This window comes from Alligator sinensis, unplaced genomic scaffold (genome assembly GCF_000455745.1).
Source record: "Alligator sinensis unplaced genomic scaffold, ASM45574v1 scaffold250_1, whole genome shotgun sequence".
In the NCBI taxonomy this organism is placed as follows: Eukaryota; Metazoa; Chordata; order Crocodylia; family Alligatoridae; genus Alligator; species Alligator sinensis.
In genome coordinates, this window is record NW_005841888.1 from 1,409,800 (window position 1) to 1,426,500 (window position 16,701).

A 16,701-nucleotide genomic window follows, 5' to 3' on the forward strand; every position below is an offset into this window, starting at 1 on the left:
AACCTCGCTAACCTCATCACCAGAAGCAAACTTCCTCAAGCCCAGAACACACCAAAAGGATCCAGACCGTGCCAGGACAAGAAATGCAAAACCTGCCAACACATCTCCACCACCCCCACAATTACTACACCCCACAACAGAGCCATCAGCATCCCAGGATCTTACAGCTGCACCTCCAGAAATGTAATATATCTCATCCAATGCACCAAATGCCCTGATGGAAAATACGTAGGAGAGACCAAACAACAACTGCACACCAGAATGAACGCACACCGGAAATCCATCAAAGACAGAAATAGCCAATTACCTGTGGGGGCACATTTCTCACAGGAGGGCCACTCTCTCTCCAATCTCTCAGTTCTGATCCTCAAAGGAAACTTACACAACACTTCCCAGAGACGAGCCTATGAGCTCCATTTCATCAACCTCCTGGATACTAGAGATCAGGGACTAAACATAGACATTGGATTTTTGATACATTATAATCTGCCTGGCAACTGACTCCCCAGCCCAGTTTTCATTCCATCCAGGAAGAGAACACACCAACTGCTGAAAATTCCTTAGCCTGACGAAGGGTTTTTGAACTTGAAAGCTTGCTTAATAACTATTCTCCAACTATTTGGGTTGGTCTAATAAAAGATATCAAATTCACCCAAGGAACCTTGTCTGCCTATGTCCTTAGACCAACACGGCTACAACCTACACCCCTACATAAATAGTGGGACATTCATAAAGAAAATGAGATAGCGCCAACTCAAGCATTGGATTTCTTGATGCAAAGTTTTGCACAAAGATTTGTTATAAAGAAAAGATCTGCTTGGCACTGATCAAGTAAAAATACTTGAGTTTCTTTTGTATTACCTCTGTTCTCAGTGGTAAGTCATCTGCCTCTGTGATCTCAGAACTAAAGGTATATTCAGATTCGTTGCTGCTGTGAGTTGAATCTGTTCTTCTGTGCCCAGGCTTGGGAATGCTCTGAAAAGTACAAATAAAACAAGTCAGTACCAGCAGTTGGTTTTTCAACATTTACTTGTCATAAACCCTGCAGGTAAGCAGTTAGTGCTCTGTGTTACTTCATAGCAATGAGAATTCTGGGAATGGTTGAGATGGCTCTTCCCCTTGTGCAACATGAAACCAAAGCACACAGAAGAGATTTGATAACCAAGCCTCTTGGGGAAGGGTAGCAGAAGTGAGCAAAAGTGCAGTATTTTGTGGAAAGTTAAACTTGAGTGATCAGGAAAAGAACAGTCAGCCCAGGATAACCGAAGTAGCAAGTATCCTGTGAAGATTCTGTATTTCCCCACATCCCCTTGCAAGTTTAATAGCGGCTGAATTGGCTACAGATGAAAAGGAGGGGAAGCAGAGTTGGGGAGCAGCACAGGTTAGTATTCCATGGATCTGTAAGACTGTAACTAACAATCAGAGGTCAAAGAAGAGGTTTTGAAAAAAATCCTCTGTAATTCAAGACAACAAGTCAATTAATAATAAAAGTTAAATGCTGTGGATGAGCAAAACTAATCAAATCAGGAGCTATTATTGCTCCTACATACAGGCACACAGTTCCAACACCCCATATATATGAGCAAAATCTAAATGATTTCATAATAATAATAATTATATCTAAACGAGTTCTGTTAAAACACAGTCCAGGAACACTTCATCATTCTCCTAATTTTTAAGCTACTTACCACCATGAGGTTCATCTCGTCCTTGAGATCATCATAGCGTTCTTCTAAGCGGCTGAACTCATTCAGTAGGTTCTGATACCTTAATCGTTCATCATTCAGATCCAGCTCAAGCTGTTTAGTTTCCTCAGCTAACTTCTTCTCCATGGTCTCTGTCACAGAAAACATGAAACCAAAGCATGAACAACGGTTCTAACTTACTGTGTGGTGTCCACATTCTGTAGATGCAAGATAAAGTTCAGGATATTCTACGTGTGTAAAGACATTGTTAAAAAGCAAAAACAGCCTATAGCACTTGTGCTGTCACAGTAAAGTACTGTATCAACAAAGACACAAAGGACTAAAACATCATTTCATGGCAAGACTCATTAGGACATTTTAAAATTATTTTTCCAATGTCTTTCTACTAATAGGTTAGAGTAACAGCAATAAAATGGTCTACAAATTAAAATTTTATTTTAAAACCCTCTGCCTACTTTTATGTTGCATCAATCCAGCATCTGAAGATGGCATCTCCATTTGTGCATGATTTTCAATGTAAAATGAGGGGTAGAGTTAGGTGTACATTAGAAAATAATTTGATAACATGCAACAATGCATCTGTTCTTTGGAATACACTATAGACACAGTTGGCCCCTGTGTGCTTTTTTTTCCTGTGCTCATAAACTTCAAATTAAAGGGGAATGTAGTTTATAAACTGCTAAAATTGGTCAGGTCTGAGTGCCAATGACTATAAAGAGTGCTGCTTTACAAATGACACTAAACAGAAAAAATGGAAGTGCAGTTATTAGGACTGACCTGTGAACTCCTTGGCTTGGTCACAGATGCGACGATTCAGCTCCTCCTTCTCATTCTTCAGCAACGTATTCTGTTCTTTAAGTTCCGACACCAACTGCAAAAACAAACAAAGAGCATTGGGTCAGGAGGAAGGTTTCAGTCAACGTGCCCTGGTGCTTAAAGCACACCCTAAGCTCTAAAGGATCTAACTCAACATCTACAAGCTTGCAGTAAGACTTCAAAACCTTAAAATGTTCTAACTGTCCCTGAGAGAATCAGATCAGTAAGTTGAAGTGATGCCATCTTCACTTCAACTTCACATCCTTCTACCCTCCTGTATGAACAACACTGGATTTTCTGTCATATGATAAAAGTGACTTTGACACCCTAAACTATCTATAACGTCTTCCAGTAAAATTACAAAGAATGCCATTGCCTCCAAAGACATACAGATTAGAGACAAATTCAATATCCTTGCCCCATGTTTCCATTAAAACTTGATGAAAATCTAAGGGCAAGTCTGCCCACAAAAGTTGTATTACTTTAATTCATCAGGGCAGTTAAAATGGTGTAAAGGACCTAGTGTGAATGCATTTGTTCTGCTATAAAGCATGGCACACCAGCCTACCTGCATCCACATTAGAGGATGTATACATGTAACTATACTCGAAAAAAAAATTGTCCCCTAAAAGATAGCTATACTAGTACATAGTGTAGAACAGGTTTATAAACATTTAGGCTACGGACAGAAATTACACATAATCAGTATAAATGATCAGAAACAGGTTCAAATCTGTAACACAATAGAAGTTCAGCGTGCACAAACCGCTTTGAAAATGGCCCAAACCAATTTAAGATAAACCTGGATGGATGCCGTATTAGACTTAACTGATTCAGGTTAAATTGGTTTATTGCACTTCTCCCCGACATCCCCTCCAGATTCAAGTTAACTCCCAGTCCCCGAGCATCCCAGAATACTTTACACCTCCTGCGTAACTCCCCCCCCACCCCTGGCAGGGTAAGTGGGCTAGCCTTGGCCCAAGCTGTCTGCTCCAGCTGAGCATGGAGGCATGATCTAGTGCCCTCTGCTCCTGGCATGGGCCACTGCAGGCACGTGGCTGCATTTCCAGAATCAAAAGTGAACGTCTGTTCACTTGCTTATCGGTTCAATCTTAGACTAACCTGCAAAGACTTAATCGATTCAGCCTCATGCTTTTTGACTGTTTCTACTTAGCCTGAAAGAACTGTCCTACAGAGCTGTTCTTGTACAAAGGACCTAGAATCTGAACAAATTTCAATGGTAGAATCTGTTTGTTTGTTTCATCAGCAAGCAATAATGTACTTCCCATCTGATAGAGGCTTGGAGTGCAAACCAGTTTTCCAGAAAAAAAGATTTAGATTTGTAGGGCAATAACTGGTGCACTATCCATTACAGATGGCAGAGGAGACGGGAATGATCAGCCTGGGGTCAGATCATCTGTATGTCTGTTTCTAGCTTTAAAGAGTGCTCCATTCTGCAAGCTCCCAGTGCTGTCTGTACCCTATTACATATCCTATACCCAACCTCAGAACAAGAACAGAAAAGAGGAGAAAATTAACAGCCTCAGCTCTCCAAGTGACAGGAACAGTGAACTGCTGGGAATGTTAAAGATTGGTGGTTTGTCAAACCTGGTAGAGTTTTGGGCCTAGAGTTCTTACTTGCTCATTTTCCTGTTTGTATTTGTCTGCCCATTCCTCTATAGTCTTCTTCTCTGACTGAGTTCGGTGCAAATCTTTTCGGAGTTTGGCAACTTCCTCCTGAAGGCTGAGGACACGGTTGGTGGCATTCTTAGCTTCCTCCTCACTCATGCGCAGCCGTTCCACATCATTTCGCAGCTTCTCTGTCTCCGAGCTGTAGGTGTTCTCCAAGCTAGTTAGCTTCTCCAACAGAGATTTGTACTCTTTGCTCTTTGCAAAATACAATGCAGACAGGAGGAATTAGATGGGTTTTAGTCTTGTTTTAATGTAGCCTTCTGGTTACCCCTAAACACACCTAAGCCTAAGCAGCAAGACAGGCACCCAGCCAAACATCTCACCCTGGACTTTCAGGAAAACACCACAAGGGACAGAAGACACTCCAGTCTGCAAATGTGCATTTATATTGCAAAATAAGTCGGACAGAAAACCTGCATTCTCACCGCACCACCTCCTGACTACACACAATGACAAGCTTACAGCTAACACCATATTAGCTACCATGGATGCCACATCACTGTACATCAACATCCCCCATAAAGACAGATTACAAGAGTGAAGAACATTATCCCCAGTAAGAAAATTGCTTGTGTTTCCATTACACTCTCTGGCTTTGTCCTCTCATGCAATTGTTTCAGGTTTGGGGACTCCTTATATGTACAAATGAATGGCACTGCCATGACCCTTAAGTAGGCCAATATATTTATGGGAGACCTTGAAGTACCTTTTGTCTGCAGCTGCTCTCTCATCCTCATGATTTACTTAAGGTACTCTGATGACATCTTCATTGTATGGATGCATGGGATGGAATCTCTAGAGAAATTTCACCAGGCCTTTAATAACTTCCACCCCTCCATCAAACTCTGGAATATTCCACCCAGCAAATTCATATCTTAGACACTACAGTAACATTGTCAAGGTACACTTTGCTGACACATTTTATCCAACTGGCCAACTGCCACAGCTACCTCCATGCCACCCACCTTCATCCTAAGCATACTGTTAGATTCATGATCTATACCCAAGCTCTGCGTTACAACCATATCTGCTCTCACACTTTACAGATCTGGAGCAGGGATTCCTACAATTATAATACAACCCAAAACTGTAGCCATACAAATCAACAAGGCCAGATTTTGATCTTGCTCTGACCTGCTATAATACCAACCCAAGGATAAGGATAACGGAGTCCCTTTGGTTGTTGCCTATAGCCCCCCTGGCTTGAACACCTGAGACACATCATTAGTGACCTGCAACGCCTCCTGGAAAAGGCTGATCATCTCAAAAGTAGTTATGGGAGTGAACCTGCCCTGGCTGACAGGCAGCCTCCCAACCTCAAACAGCATCCCTCAAGCAACAGTATACTTAAATCCCAGTCTCACTGAGGCACCTGGCCTTGCAACAGACCCAGATAGTTTCTGTGCTCCAACATCATTACAGACCACATCATCACTAGACTGAAAACATGGACTTCAGCATCTGAGGTTCATTCACTTGCAACTCCACCAATGTTAGGTAGACCATCACCTGCTTACCGTGCCCCTCTGCTATTTACATCAGAGAGACAGAGTGAATTGTGTGACAGAACAAATGAACACTAATCTGACATCAGCTGCCAAAAGACATGCAAACATAAGGCACAGCACTTTAACCTCCCTGGAAACTCCATCGCTGACCCCAGGGTGGCTGTTTTTAGATTTTTAGAAACTGATTTGAATGGGAAATTGCCTAACCAGAAAGCATCAATAGACTGGACTGTGTTAAGTATGGTCTAAACAAGGACTATGGATTCTTATCCCATTACCTGGATTAGGTTTTGTGACTCCTTTGTTCCTATGGGTTTAGTTGCTTATTTGTTTGCCTCTTCCAGCACTGCCTCCCCCCTCCCTCCCTTGTTTTTTGTATTCTATTTTCTTTCTATTTATACACTGCTTACTGCATGGCCTTTCACAGCATCTGATGAAGTGAGCTTCAGCTCTTAAAAGCTTGTGATATAATCACAGCTCTACTTTGGTTAGTCTAAGGTGAAAATCTACCCTTCCTTCTACTTTACTTCATATTAACATGGCTAAATGTCTCATTAAGGGAAAAGATGTCATCTTTCTTTGCTGCCAAATGAAGGAATAAACAGTTACAAGGGTATATTCATACCTAGGCTGATATCTCTTCTGTGGAAAGGTCTAGTTTCCCAATCACAGACAAAAATCATCCCAAAAAGAAATCAACCCCCACTGCTTACTGCATTTTTAAAATGAAGGCTGGCAGCATTATTCAAGTACTGAGGCACTTTTTGGGGCAGCAGCTTTTACCTGTTCATCAATTTTACGCTGCAGCTGCATGATCTTGTTCTCCATGCCAATGTTGAGCTTCTTGTAGCGTTCCACAGAGCGCGCCTCTATCTTCAGCTTCTTCAGTTCCCTCTTGGCCATCATGCGTCGGTAGCAGCATTGCAGGTATACTATTGCTTTTAAGCTCCTGTGGTAGTGCACACGGGCCAACCATCCCCTCATGCGCTTCTGAATGATAATGGCCTTATGCTCCCGAAGCATCTACATTTAAAAGTTAAAACAGAAAGGGGAAATGTTGCAGGCTATATGTGTGTGTATATATGTGAACAACATTTGGCTGGGAGAGGGTACAGAGGTGATACAGCTGGAGACGCATGAGTTTGGAAAAAGAAACTACTGCAGAAGGGCAGTATGATAAGAGCAAAGAATTAGTAAGAAAATAAAGTGTAAAAGGGCAAAGACAATGGATAAGAACATAAAAAAACAAGGTGATTAGAATGAAGAGAAAAGGTGCTGGAAGGAATTGCAGATATTTACATTGGTTGATGTTAATTTAAGATCCCTGTTGATTACAAAAAAAATAAGGTATTTATAGACAAGATTACAAATACATCCTTTGAGATTTAGTGAAGTCTATAATTTCCTTCCATTGTACCTTTTATTCTAAACCTGCCTGAAGGTGTTGGTCCATGTGGAGTAGGATAGATCCCAAAACATCATTTAGTCTGTCCATTTCTTTCTGCATCAGACTTGGCAATCTACAGCCCAAGGGCTGAAACTGGTTTGCAGAGATGGGGCTCTAGCAGCATACGGCAGTGGGAGAGTCCTCAGCAGTGCTCGGCTTTACCCCTATTGCACTACACCATATCATGTTGCAGCTGGGCAGCTGAGCAATGGGTATCTTTCCTGTGCCATGCTGCAGTTGGACAGTGTGGGGAAGTGGCAGTAGTAGCCTACCATGGACCAGAGCTGGGCTATTCTGGGCCACCACTACAAAACTTTGCTGATCACTACTTTACATGATGTGTAATGTTGTACACTTTAAAACAGGTGCTAGCAGAAACCGCTATTACTTGGATGGATTCTGATTTCTATTCTTTCCTTCCCTTTAATTCCTCCTAATCTTTTTTGCGATTGGCACTGATTGTTAGGTCAAGGGCATATAAAGCTGGTTAAGCATTTCCAATTTTTGAAAACCTGAGTATGCTTTTCTTCCAATATTTCAATCATAAATTTTATATCCATCTAATTCCTCAGAACATTTATAATTCTAGAAACTTAAATATGGTTTCACAGACTTTTTAGATAGTTCAGATTCCATTTTACATTTTAAAGCAAGTTGCATATTTACTTTTTGAATAGCTGAGTTAAGCGACTTTCAGCAATTTCTCCAAAGGTCTGGAGATTCTAAATTATACAGGATCATAAGTTAGCTCCTATGGTCATACCCCTGTGGTGTTAATTTCCAGAGAACTGAGGGAGGCTTCATATTCAATGGACATGGTTATCATGGGTGACCACAATTACCCTGACATCTGCTGGGAGGGGCACTCGGCCAGATCTGACTGGTCACGTAGGTTTTTGACCTGCGTGGAAGAACTTTATTTAGTACACGAGGTGAATAGGCTGACTGGGGAGAAGGCTTTGTTGGATTTGGTTCTAGCCAAAGGGAACAACCTGGTGGGAGATCTGAAGATTGAGGGTAATCTGGGAGATAGTGATCATGAGATGACAGAATTCACTATCCATCATACGGCAGGGAAGTCAGCCAGTAGGGTAGAGATGCTTGACTTCAGGAAGGCTGACTTCAATGAGCTTAGGAAAATAGTAGGAGAGACCCTATGGGAAGATCAACTGGAGGGAAAGGGAGTTCAGGAACCGTGGTCATTCCTCAAAGCAATGATCTTCAGAGCACAGAAAAGGACCATTCTTGTATGCAGGAAAGGTGGTAAAGGGGCCTTAGAAGCCTTCTTGGCTTACCAGATGAGTCAAGGAGCGCTTAAAAAAGAAAAAGGAGGTTTACAAACAGCGGAAACAAAGGGTAGACACCGAGGAGGAATACACAAGTATAGCCCGTGTTTATAGGGAGAGGATAAGGAAGGCAAGGGTGGCAACTGAAATCAAAGACAATAAGAAGTCCTTCTTTAGGTATATAGAGAGCAGGAGGAAGACCAAGAGAAATGTGGGCCCCTTGCAGAATGGGATGGGACAGCTGATAACATATAGTCAGAAGAAAGCTGAACTCTTTAATTAATACTTTGCGTCAGTGTTCCTGCATGTAAATTGTGGTCACCCGTCTGGTCGGATACTGGACAGGTGCAGGAGGGGGTGATTGCTACCCAATGGTCAGTGTCCAACTGGTGAGGGAGCACTTAGAGCAGCTGAATGTCTTCAAGTCAGCAGGACTGGATGGACTACACCTGACAGTGCTGAGGGAATTGGCTGGTGTCATTGTGGCACCATTGGTGAGGGTATATGAAGACTTGTGGTGCTTGGGAGAGGTCTTGGAAGACTGGAAAAGGGCCCGTGTGGTGCCAACCTTTAAGAAGGGAAGGAGGGAGGATCCGGGAAACTATTGGCCAGTCACTTTGACCTAGATATAAGGTAAAATTTTGGAAAAAATGATCAAGAAGTCCATTTGTGACAGACTGGTAGAAGGCATGGTGCTGAAGGATAGCCAGTATGGTTTCACTACAGGCAGGTCATGTCTGATCAATCTCATCTCCTTCTATGATCAAGTAATGAACTGCTCAGATGTGGGAGATGTGGTTGATATCATATACTTGGATTTTAAAAAGACCTTTGATATGCTCTCGCATGATGCTCTTATAAAAAAAACCTGAAGGATTGTGGACTGGCAGAGTTCATGGTCAAGTGGGCTGGGAACTGGCTAAGGAGTTGAACCCAAAGAGTATTAGTGGATGGGTCTGTATTGTTTTGGTGAGAGGTGGCCAGTGGTGTCCTGCAAGGTTCAGTTCTTGGTCTTGTGCTGTTCAACGTCTTTATGAATGATTTAGATGAGTATGTGGCAAGCACGCTGGCCAAGTCTAGAGACGATACTAAGTTATGGGGGAAAGCGGTCATGTTAAGGGATAGGATACAGATCCAATCAGACCTGGACAAGCTGGAAAGGTAGGCAGAGCGGAACCAGATGCAGTTCAATAAAGATAAATGCAGAGTGCTTCATCTGGGAAGAAGTAACCAGCAACATGAATATAGATTAAGAGAAAATGTCCTGGCCAGCATGATGGCTGAAAGGGACCTTAGGGTTATGGTTGATCATAGGATGAACATGAGCCACCAGTGCAAGGCTGTAGTCAACAGAGCTAACAGCATACTGGGATGCATTAGCCGATGTGTCACAAGTAGGGCTAAAGGTACTTCCTCTCTACCCAGCGCTGGTGAGACCCCCAGCTGGGGTACTGTGCCCACTTCTGGGTGCTGCACATCAAAAAAGATATGGAGAATCTTGAAAGGGTCCAGAGAGAAGGGCCACAAGAATGATTAAGGGTCTGGAGGGCAAACCTTATGAGGAAAGACTAAGAAACCTAGGACTGTTTAGCTTGGGGAAGAAAAGACTGAGGGGGAACTTGGTGGCTGTCTATAAGCATGTAAGGGGTGAATATTGGGAGCTGGGAGTAAAACTCTTCACTAGGGTACCGCAGGAGAAGACAAGGAGCAAAGGCCATGAATTGGTTTCAGGTTGAATGTACAGAAGAACTTTACAGCAAGAGCGACCAGAATTTGGAATAGGTTTCCCAAGGAAGTGGTACAGTCCACAACCTTGGAAGTCTTCAAGAGGAGACTGAACAGACACCTTGCTGGGATCATTTGGTCTCAGCAGTATTCCTGCCCAGAGCAGGGGGGGTTGAACTTGATCTTTCGAGGTCCCTTCCAGCCCTTAATTTCTATGATTCTGATTCTAATGATTTTTGAGCAACACCAGTGAAGCCTCTCAAGGTTGAATACATTTTGTTAAGAAATTAAAGCTGTTGCACCATCACTACAAGAGTTGCTAGATTAACAGTTTTAAGTTCCTAATATAGCCTGAATTCTTTTACTGGTTTAACAACAAAGTTGATATGGCAAAGTATTTATCTAATAATGTTCATTTTCTTTGACATTTCTTGACAACAAAACTTAAAACTGTAAGCAATGCAAGTGTATTGGCTTCAGATTAACAAATTCAAAATGTCCACAGGAAAAGCTAGCAATGACTGTAAAATCAGAGCACTTAACAAGGTTTGAGTTTGTCCCTTTTTATTCTTTTAAAAGATAAATCAATGAAATGAAATATCACTATTTTAATAAAGTATTAAGGTAAAGAAATAGAGTTCTTCAAGGCATAGAAATGCCATAAATTAACACTACTTCTACAATATTAACTCGGATACATTGTATAAGTTTAGCATTCTCTATTCCAGCTTCCCTTGTTATTAGGGCTGTGCGAAGCTTTCGTAGCCGATTCGATTCAGAGGAGATTTATCAGCCAAGTCTCCTAATCCAAATCAAATTGGGAGACCTATTAAAAGCTCCGAATTGAATCGGAAAAGATTTGGTGCCAATTCAGATTCAGCCATAGATTAAACAGGCAGCAGTTCTTGAGGACACTGGATTCAGCTGCCCCCACAGCTGGAAAGTCTGTTGTGGTGGGCAGAGCGGGGAGGGAAGGAGTGTGTGTGGGGGACAGATCAATGCCCCTACAGTGAAGGAGGGATTGGGGTTGGGACAAGCTGCCCAGCCGGGGTGGGGGGGGGCTTAGGTCTTGGGGAGGGGGGCAACCGCCACTGCACACCATCGGTCCGGGAGGGCATGGGAGCAGGAGTGTGCCCCTGGATCTGCGTGGGGCGGGCTGCGCTCTGGGAGGCTAGCCCCAGTTGCCTGCTGCCGGGCTGTGCTCCTGCAAGGCTGGTGGAGCCAGGACTGCACTCTGGACAGCTAGCCCCAGTTGCAGCCCAGAGTGCAGCCCTGGCTCCGCCCGCCCTGCAAAGCACAGTGGAGCGGAAGCTACGTGGGGAGGTAAAATTCCCCATAGCACCTGCCGCCGGGTGTATGCGACTGCCCCCATGCCCTGCTGCTGCTCGCCCAGTTGGAGTGAAGCCATGACTTGTCTGGGAGGCACAGGGAGGCTGGGTGAGTGGTAGGAGGGCACAGTCCTCACTCCCAGTGCCTTCCACCGCCCGTCCGGAGCACAGCCTGGTTTAGCCCACCCTGCACAGATCCAAGAGCACACACCTGCTCCCATGCCCTCCCAGACTGGTGACAAGCAGTGGCGGGAACCCCCACTCCCCAAGTCCTGTGCCCCTCCAGCCCCAAAACCTCCCTGACTGTGGGGGCATTGATCTGTCGAATCATCGAACTGAATCACTGTCTCTCTGAATCGGCCAAATCCAAATCGAATACTTGCCGCGTTGCACAGGCCTCCTTCTTATCTGTTTATCTGCATAGTTTCACATTACCAGTGTATATATACCTTGATAACTAAGATAAAAATCAATATTCAGTTACATTTTTACCTTAACTAGCCTGAAAGGAAAAATAAAGTAATATAAAATACCTCCATTCTGTTGGTCTAGCCCTCATCAGTCAGTGAAATTTATATTCCAAGGATAAAATGAAACATTCCAGAATAATATAAAAATATTTAAAAAGTCTTACTGATTTTATTGAATGCTTTCCAGGAGTTTATGAATAACTGAGGAGGGACTAAGCTTCTTGTTAAACTGACCGGCACAACACAATATACTTTGGAGGCCTATCCCAGAATGTATGCAACAGGTGATTCAATTAGTTCAGATTCCATTTTAGTCACGTGACTGTTGCACATGCTTTCTGGGCATGTGCCCATAAAACAACAGGCAGCTTTCACAATCCTTTCCTAAAGAGTAATGTACAAATCATATAGTAAAGTCATATGTGGGCTTATAGTCATGTATTGTTCTATACCTCATATTTGTATCGGCTGGAGAAGAAACAGAATACTCTAGGACAAATTGTCAGTGAATGATTAGCTGACCTTTGAAAAAATATAATGCAAAACAATGGTAATAGACAAACTTGCCATGAAAGATATTTGCTTTGTGTATGTTGGCCAACTGAGCAGTGATTCTGCTTCCAATCAAAGTGAACTGAGGACAGATTTTCAATTTTGGTAAATCATAATTTTTAAAAATTGTATCACATAACTACATCATCTATTATCCTAGTATTGCAGGCATCCTAAGACCTTAGGACTTAAACTTCCTCCCTCAAAGACCAATATGTACAAATAAGGTATACATGGTTTGCCTTTATCATGTTCCATCTGTTGTGTCAGGATCTTATATTCCATAATTCTTAACTGCAATTATTAGGGTGAATAATTCATTAAGATTGAGCAGCCTCCTCTGACAGATCGGTTTGACTGGCCCTTTCAGTGACTTCATAAGTAACATGACTTCTATTACAAGGTTTTGCGACATGCCTATCAAATGGTGTTCTTTATAACTCATCATATGCATAACAATCACATGACTATGTTGAGGATTACTGAGTGGCTTGAATCATCTGCTCCACATACCATGAGGGTGGCTTTTAGGTTAAAAGTTGAGGTGACGCATCTCAAGTTAACAGAAAGCTTATTCTTTTCTGAAGTTGGTATATATTGTTTGAAAATCATCTGTCAACCTATCAAAATTCCATATATTAATATTGTTATACAAACCAATAACATAGACACTTCAAGTGTTAGTAAAGCCAAGTACTATTATGTACACTAGAAAAATGTATAGCAGGTGGAATAGGAGGTGACTGAGTGAATGTGTACAGGAGAAGAAATTTTACTATCTACCTACTGACTGCTCATTTTCACAACCTTCATATTGATGCTGTGTTAGGCTGCCATACTTGGTGCACAAGAATATACACATCACTTTATGTTACACAAATGTAAAATTTGAATAAATTCTTTCAGTGCAATAGTCTGATCAAATATGAGAGAAGCATTTTAAGCAGTAATTGCTAGGCATTTATGGTCTATACTTTTAACCTATATCAGCTAGAGAACTAACAGAACTCTGTAGGACAACTTTTCAGTGAATGATTAGTTGACCTTTGAAAAATCCAATGTAAAAGAGTAGTAAGAGACAAAACTGCCATGAAAAATGTTGTCTATGTTAGCCAACTAAGCAGTAATTCTGCTTCCAGGCCTGCAACATTTAAAAATTAGATTTTTCTTTTAAAATAAAAGCTGTTCAGTTTTCATTATAAATGTCATATCATAATTTTAGGACAAAGTTTATCAATCCTTCAATAAACTAAGCACAGTATAAGTAAAAAAAAAAAAAAAAAAATTTACTCAATAATCTATTTTATCAGGAGCCGGCTCACTAGCAACAAAATAAACAAACGTCCTGATAATTCTTAATTTTAGGTTCTGACATAAATTAGGGATTGAATAATTGTGTGAATAACTTTGACCATGACCCCCAATTACTGAGTGGCTTATAACTGTATATTGGCATCCATATATTCAGATACTTTACTATAGTTCATGTAGGGATATTCTGAGTATGCATGAGGTATGACAATTTGTATGCATAAGCGTTTTTGAGCAGTCCATAAGTATCATTCTGATCTAATGTAGAAGTAGCTGAAGAAAAAAGCAAGAGAGACACCAATTAAATGTTAGGTCTTCTTACCTGCTGGTATTTGTTCCTGGCCATGTAACCTCGTAGGAGGGACTGAAGAGCAATAGTGACAGCTTGCATGCGCTGGTATCTTTTGCGAACCACGTACATACGCTGGAACTTCTGAATGATGCTGGCAGCTCGAGTTCGTCGCAGGAACTTGACATAACTTACCGAAACAAATAGTGGAAACAATTATGGATGTTATCTATAAATCACAAATACCTTTCACCCAGTCCTATAACTTTACTTGCTCTTTCAAGCTCAACTTTCTGCTCATTCTTTTTTATGAATAGTTTTGCCCATGATACAGTATTTACATTACTACTCTACTACCCAGGTATGTAAGAAAATTGACCCTTATCACCTTCAGGAAGCATTTTCTCATCCTCAGAGAGCTGCAGTGAGGAACTGACAAACTCTTCTTAAGTTTTCTAAAACACTTCAAAAAAGGATCCACCTTTAACCCTTAGCCTTCCTGAAAGACTACTAACAAGTACATCAAAATACAATCCATATGCACATGGCTGATTCCTCACCTCAGCAGTTGACTTCTTTCCCTCAGTCAGCTGCTCCAGCCATGCGACCCCTATGTTACTTGCCCCTTCTACATTGCATCCTGGCCTGAGAACTTGATTCTCCAATAGTGGAGCCATGATCACTTTTGGACTATCAGGGAAAATTGACTACGCATGTATGGCAGCAAGACAGTGTGTAAGAATTGAGCTGCAGCAAGAATCTTGCTCTAACACAGAAAATAAGTAGCTCTATGGCAGTGCCCAGCTGGGAGATGGTTTTTTCTTTTCTTTTTTTGAAGGACAAAAGTAGCAGGTCGTGTACTTATGGGAACTCAGATTCTACTCTGCTTCCTTCATTATGCTGAAAAATTAGATTCCTAAATGATTCATATAGGAAAGAGACAGAAGATGTTCTTATAGTGAAATGCCCTAGTTAAAGGGATTTGCATCAAGAGTAGAGCAAGTGTCCCCTAATGTGCCACTTACCATCGTGCCTGGTAGCCTCTGACATATCGCTGAATGGAGATAGCTGCCTTCCTCATGCGCAGGTACTTCTTACGCATCAGCCAGCCTCGGATCGTTTTCTGGATACGGATGCAGGCAGCTCTCAACTTATCTGCCCTTATTTTTTCCAGATATGCTACTTGGCCAGCCCGGAAAAATATTTTTGTCTTACCAAACTGGTACTTATCCTTGTCCTATATTCAGAGGAAATATATGATCAGTAACAGGATTAAAAAATGATGGATAAAAAAAAGTCTCAGAGGCTGAAAAAAAAAAAGAGAGATAAAACATCCCATATAGTATTCCAGCTAACCCTGTTCTTAACAATTACTTAAAAGGAGCAAGATTTTTCATTTTATTATTTTCTGTGCACAGTTTTGCAGAATTAGTTGTTAGAGAACTGGTGAAATATTAAGGAGTAATATTTGAGGAATGTTTAGAGCTAAATCTTCTGGAAGTACTTAATGAAACAGAAAAAAAGGGGGTTGTGTATTTTATAGTTTTTACAAATAACAGAATTGAAAACTGATTTTCTGTAATGAATGTGATTTTTCCCTGGGGTAATACCACATTCACATTCAATTTAGTTTCTTTTGACCTGAAATTATTTTTTTCAGGTTTTCAAGCCAAAAAACCAAAAATTTGTTTTGGGTTGACAAACTTATTGTTTAGTTTTCCCATTTTTTTCCAGTTCCACCCTGAAGCCAAGAGCCTTTTATTTGCACAGCTCAAGCACTGATTGGTTTTGTGCTCCTTTGTTGGAAGGTCTCTTCCTAGTACTCCCCCACAGAATAATATCAGGAGATTCCTGGGACTATGGCAGGGTTTCAGAATGCTAAGAAAAGCATGGCTGAAAAATGGATGAGAGGCTGAAAAGGTGTTTATTTGGGACAATGAAGAACCAACGTGTACGTGTATACACACACACACACACACACACACACACACACACACTTATTCCTTCATGATAGACCTCTCAGACTAAATATGCTCTGAAAGCTAATACACTTTGCTGTTAAATGAGGTGAGACCCCTCCCTACTCAAATCCCACCAATGCTTAATACTGCTGTCTTCCAGGCATTCATGGACTGGAAAGTTTAATCCAGATCCCATATTGCAGCAACAGTAATTTACATTAATTCAAGTAACAGCTTTCTTAATTTAACTATAAAAAATAATTATCCCTTGCAGTAGGTAAGTTGGGATATTTGTAATATCGCAGATATTGCGATATTTCTAATATCGCAGGTCGGGCAGAGACACTATGGGTCAAACTACAAGGGGGGGCGTGGCAAAAGGGACCTTACAGTGGGTGTCTACTACAGACCACCCAACCAGGGGGAAAAGCTAGACCAGGACTTCTCCAGTCAGCTTACGGAGGCAGTTAGGTCAAGGGATGTTATTGTCATGGGTGACCTAAACTACCCAGACATTTGCTGGGAGGAGCAGACAGCCAGGTCTGACCGCTCGCTAGGTTCCTGGCTGTATTACAGGACCTTCACCTTATCCAGGAAGTGCACAGCCCCA

General features: G+C 41.7%; 1 protein-coding gene across 2 annotated transcripts in view; it reads right to left on the minus strand.

Annotated features, from left to right (window-relative positions):
- Positions 1–16,701, minus strand: part of MYO5A (myosin VA) — a 175,390-nt gene that overhangs the window by 38,056 nt on the left and 120,633 nt on the right. For both annotated transcript variants that reach the window (XM_014517056.2, XM_025197030.1), the window contains 7 exons: positions 15,156–15,367; positions 14,164–14,320; positions 6,506–6,745; positions 4,161–4,409; positions 2,484–2,577; positions 1,689–1,837; positions 862–975 (listed from right to left, as the gene is read on the minus strand). In XM_014517056.2, the coding sequence (XP_014372542.1) occupies positions 862–975; positions 1,689–1,837; positions 2,484–2,577; positions 4,161–4,409; positions 6,506–6,745; positions 14,164–14,320; positions 15,156–15,367 (1,215 nt within the window). The remainder of the gene's footprint in view (positions 1–861; positions 976–1,688; positions 1,838–2,483; positions 2,578–4,160; positions 4,410–6,505; positions 6,746–14,163; positions 14,321–15,155; positions 15,368–16,701) is intronic.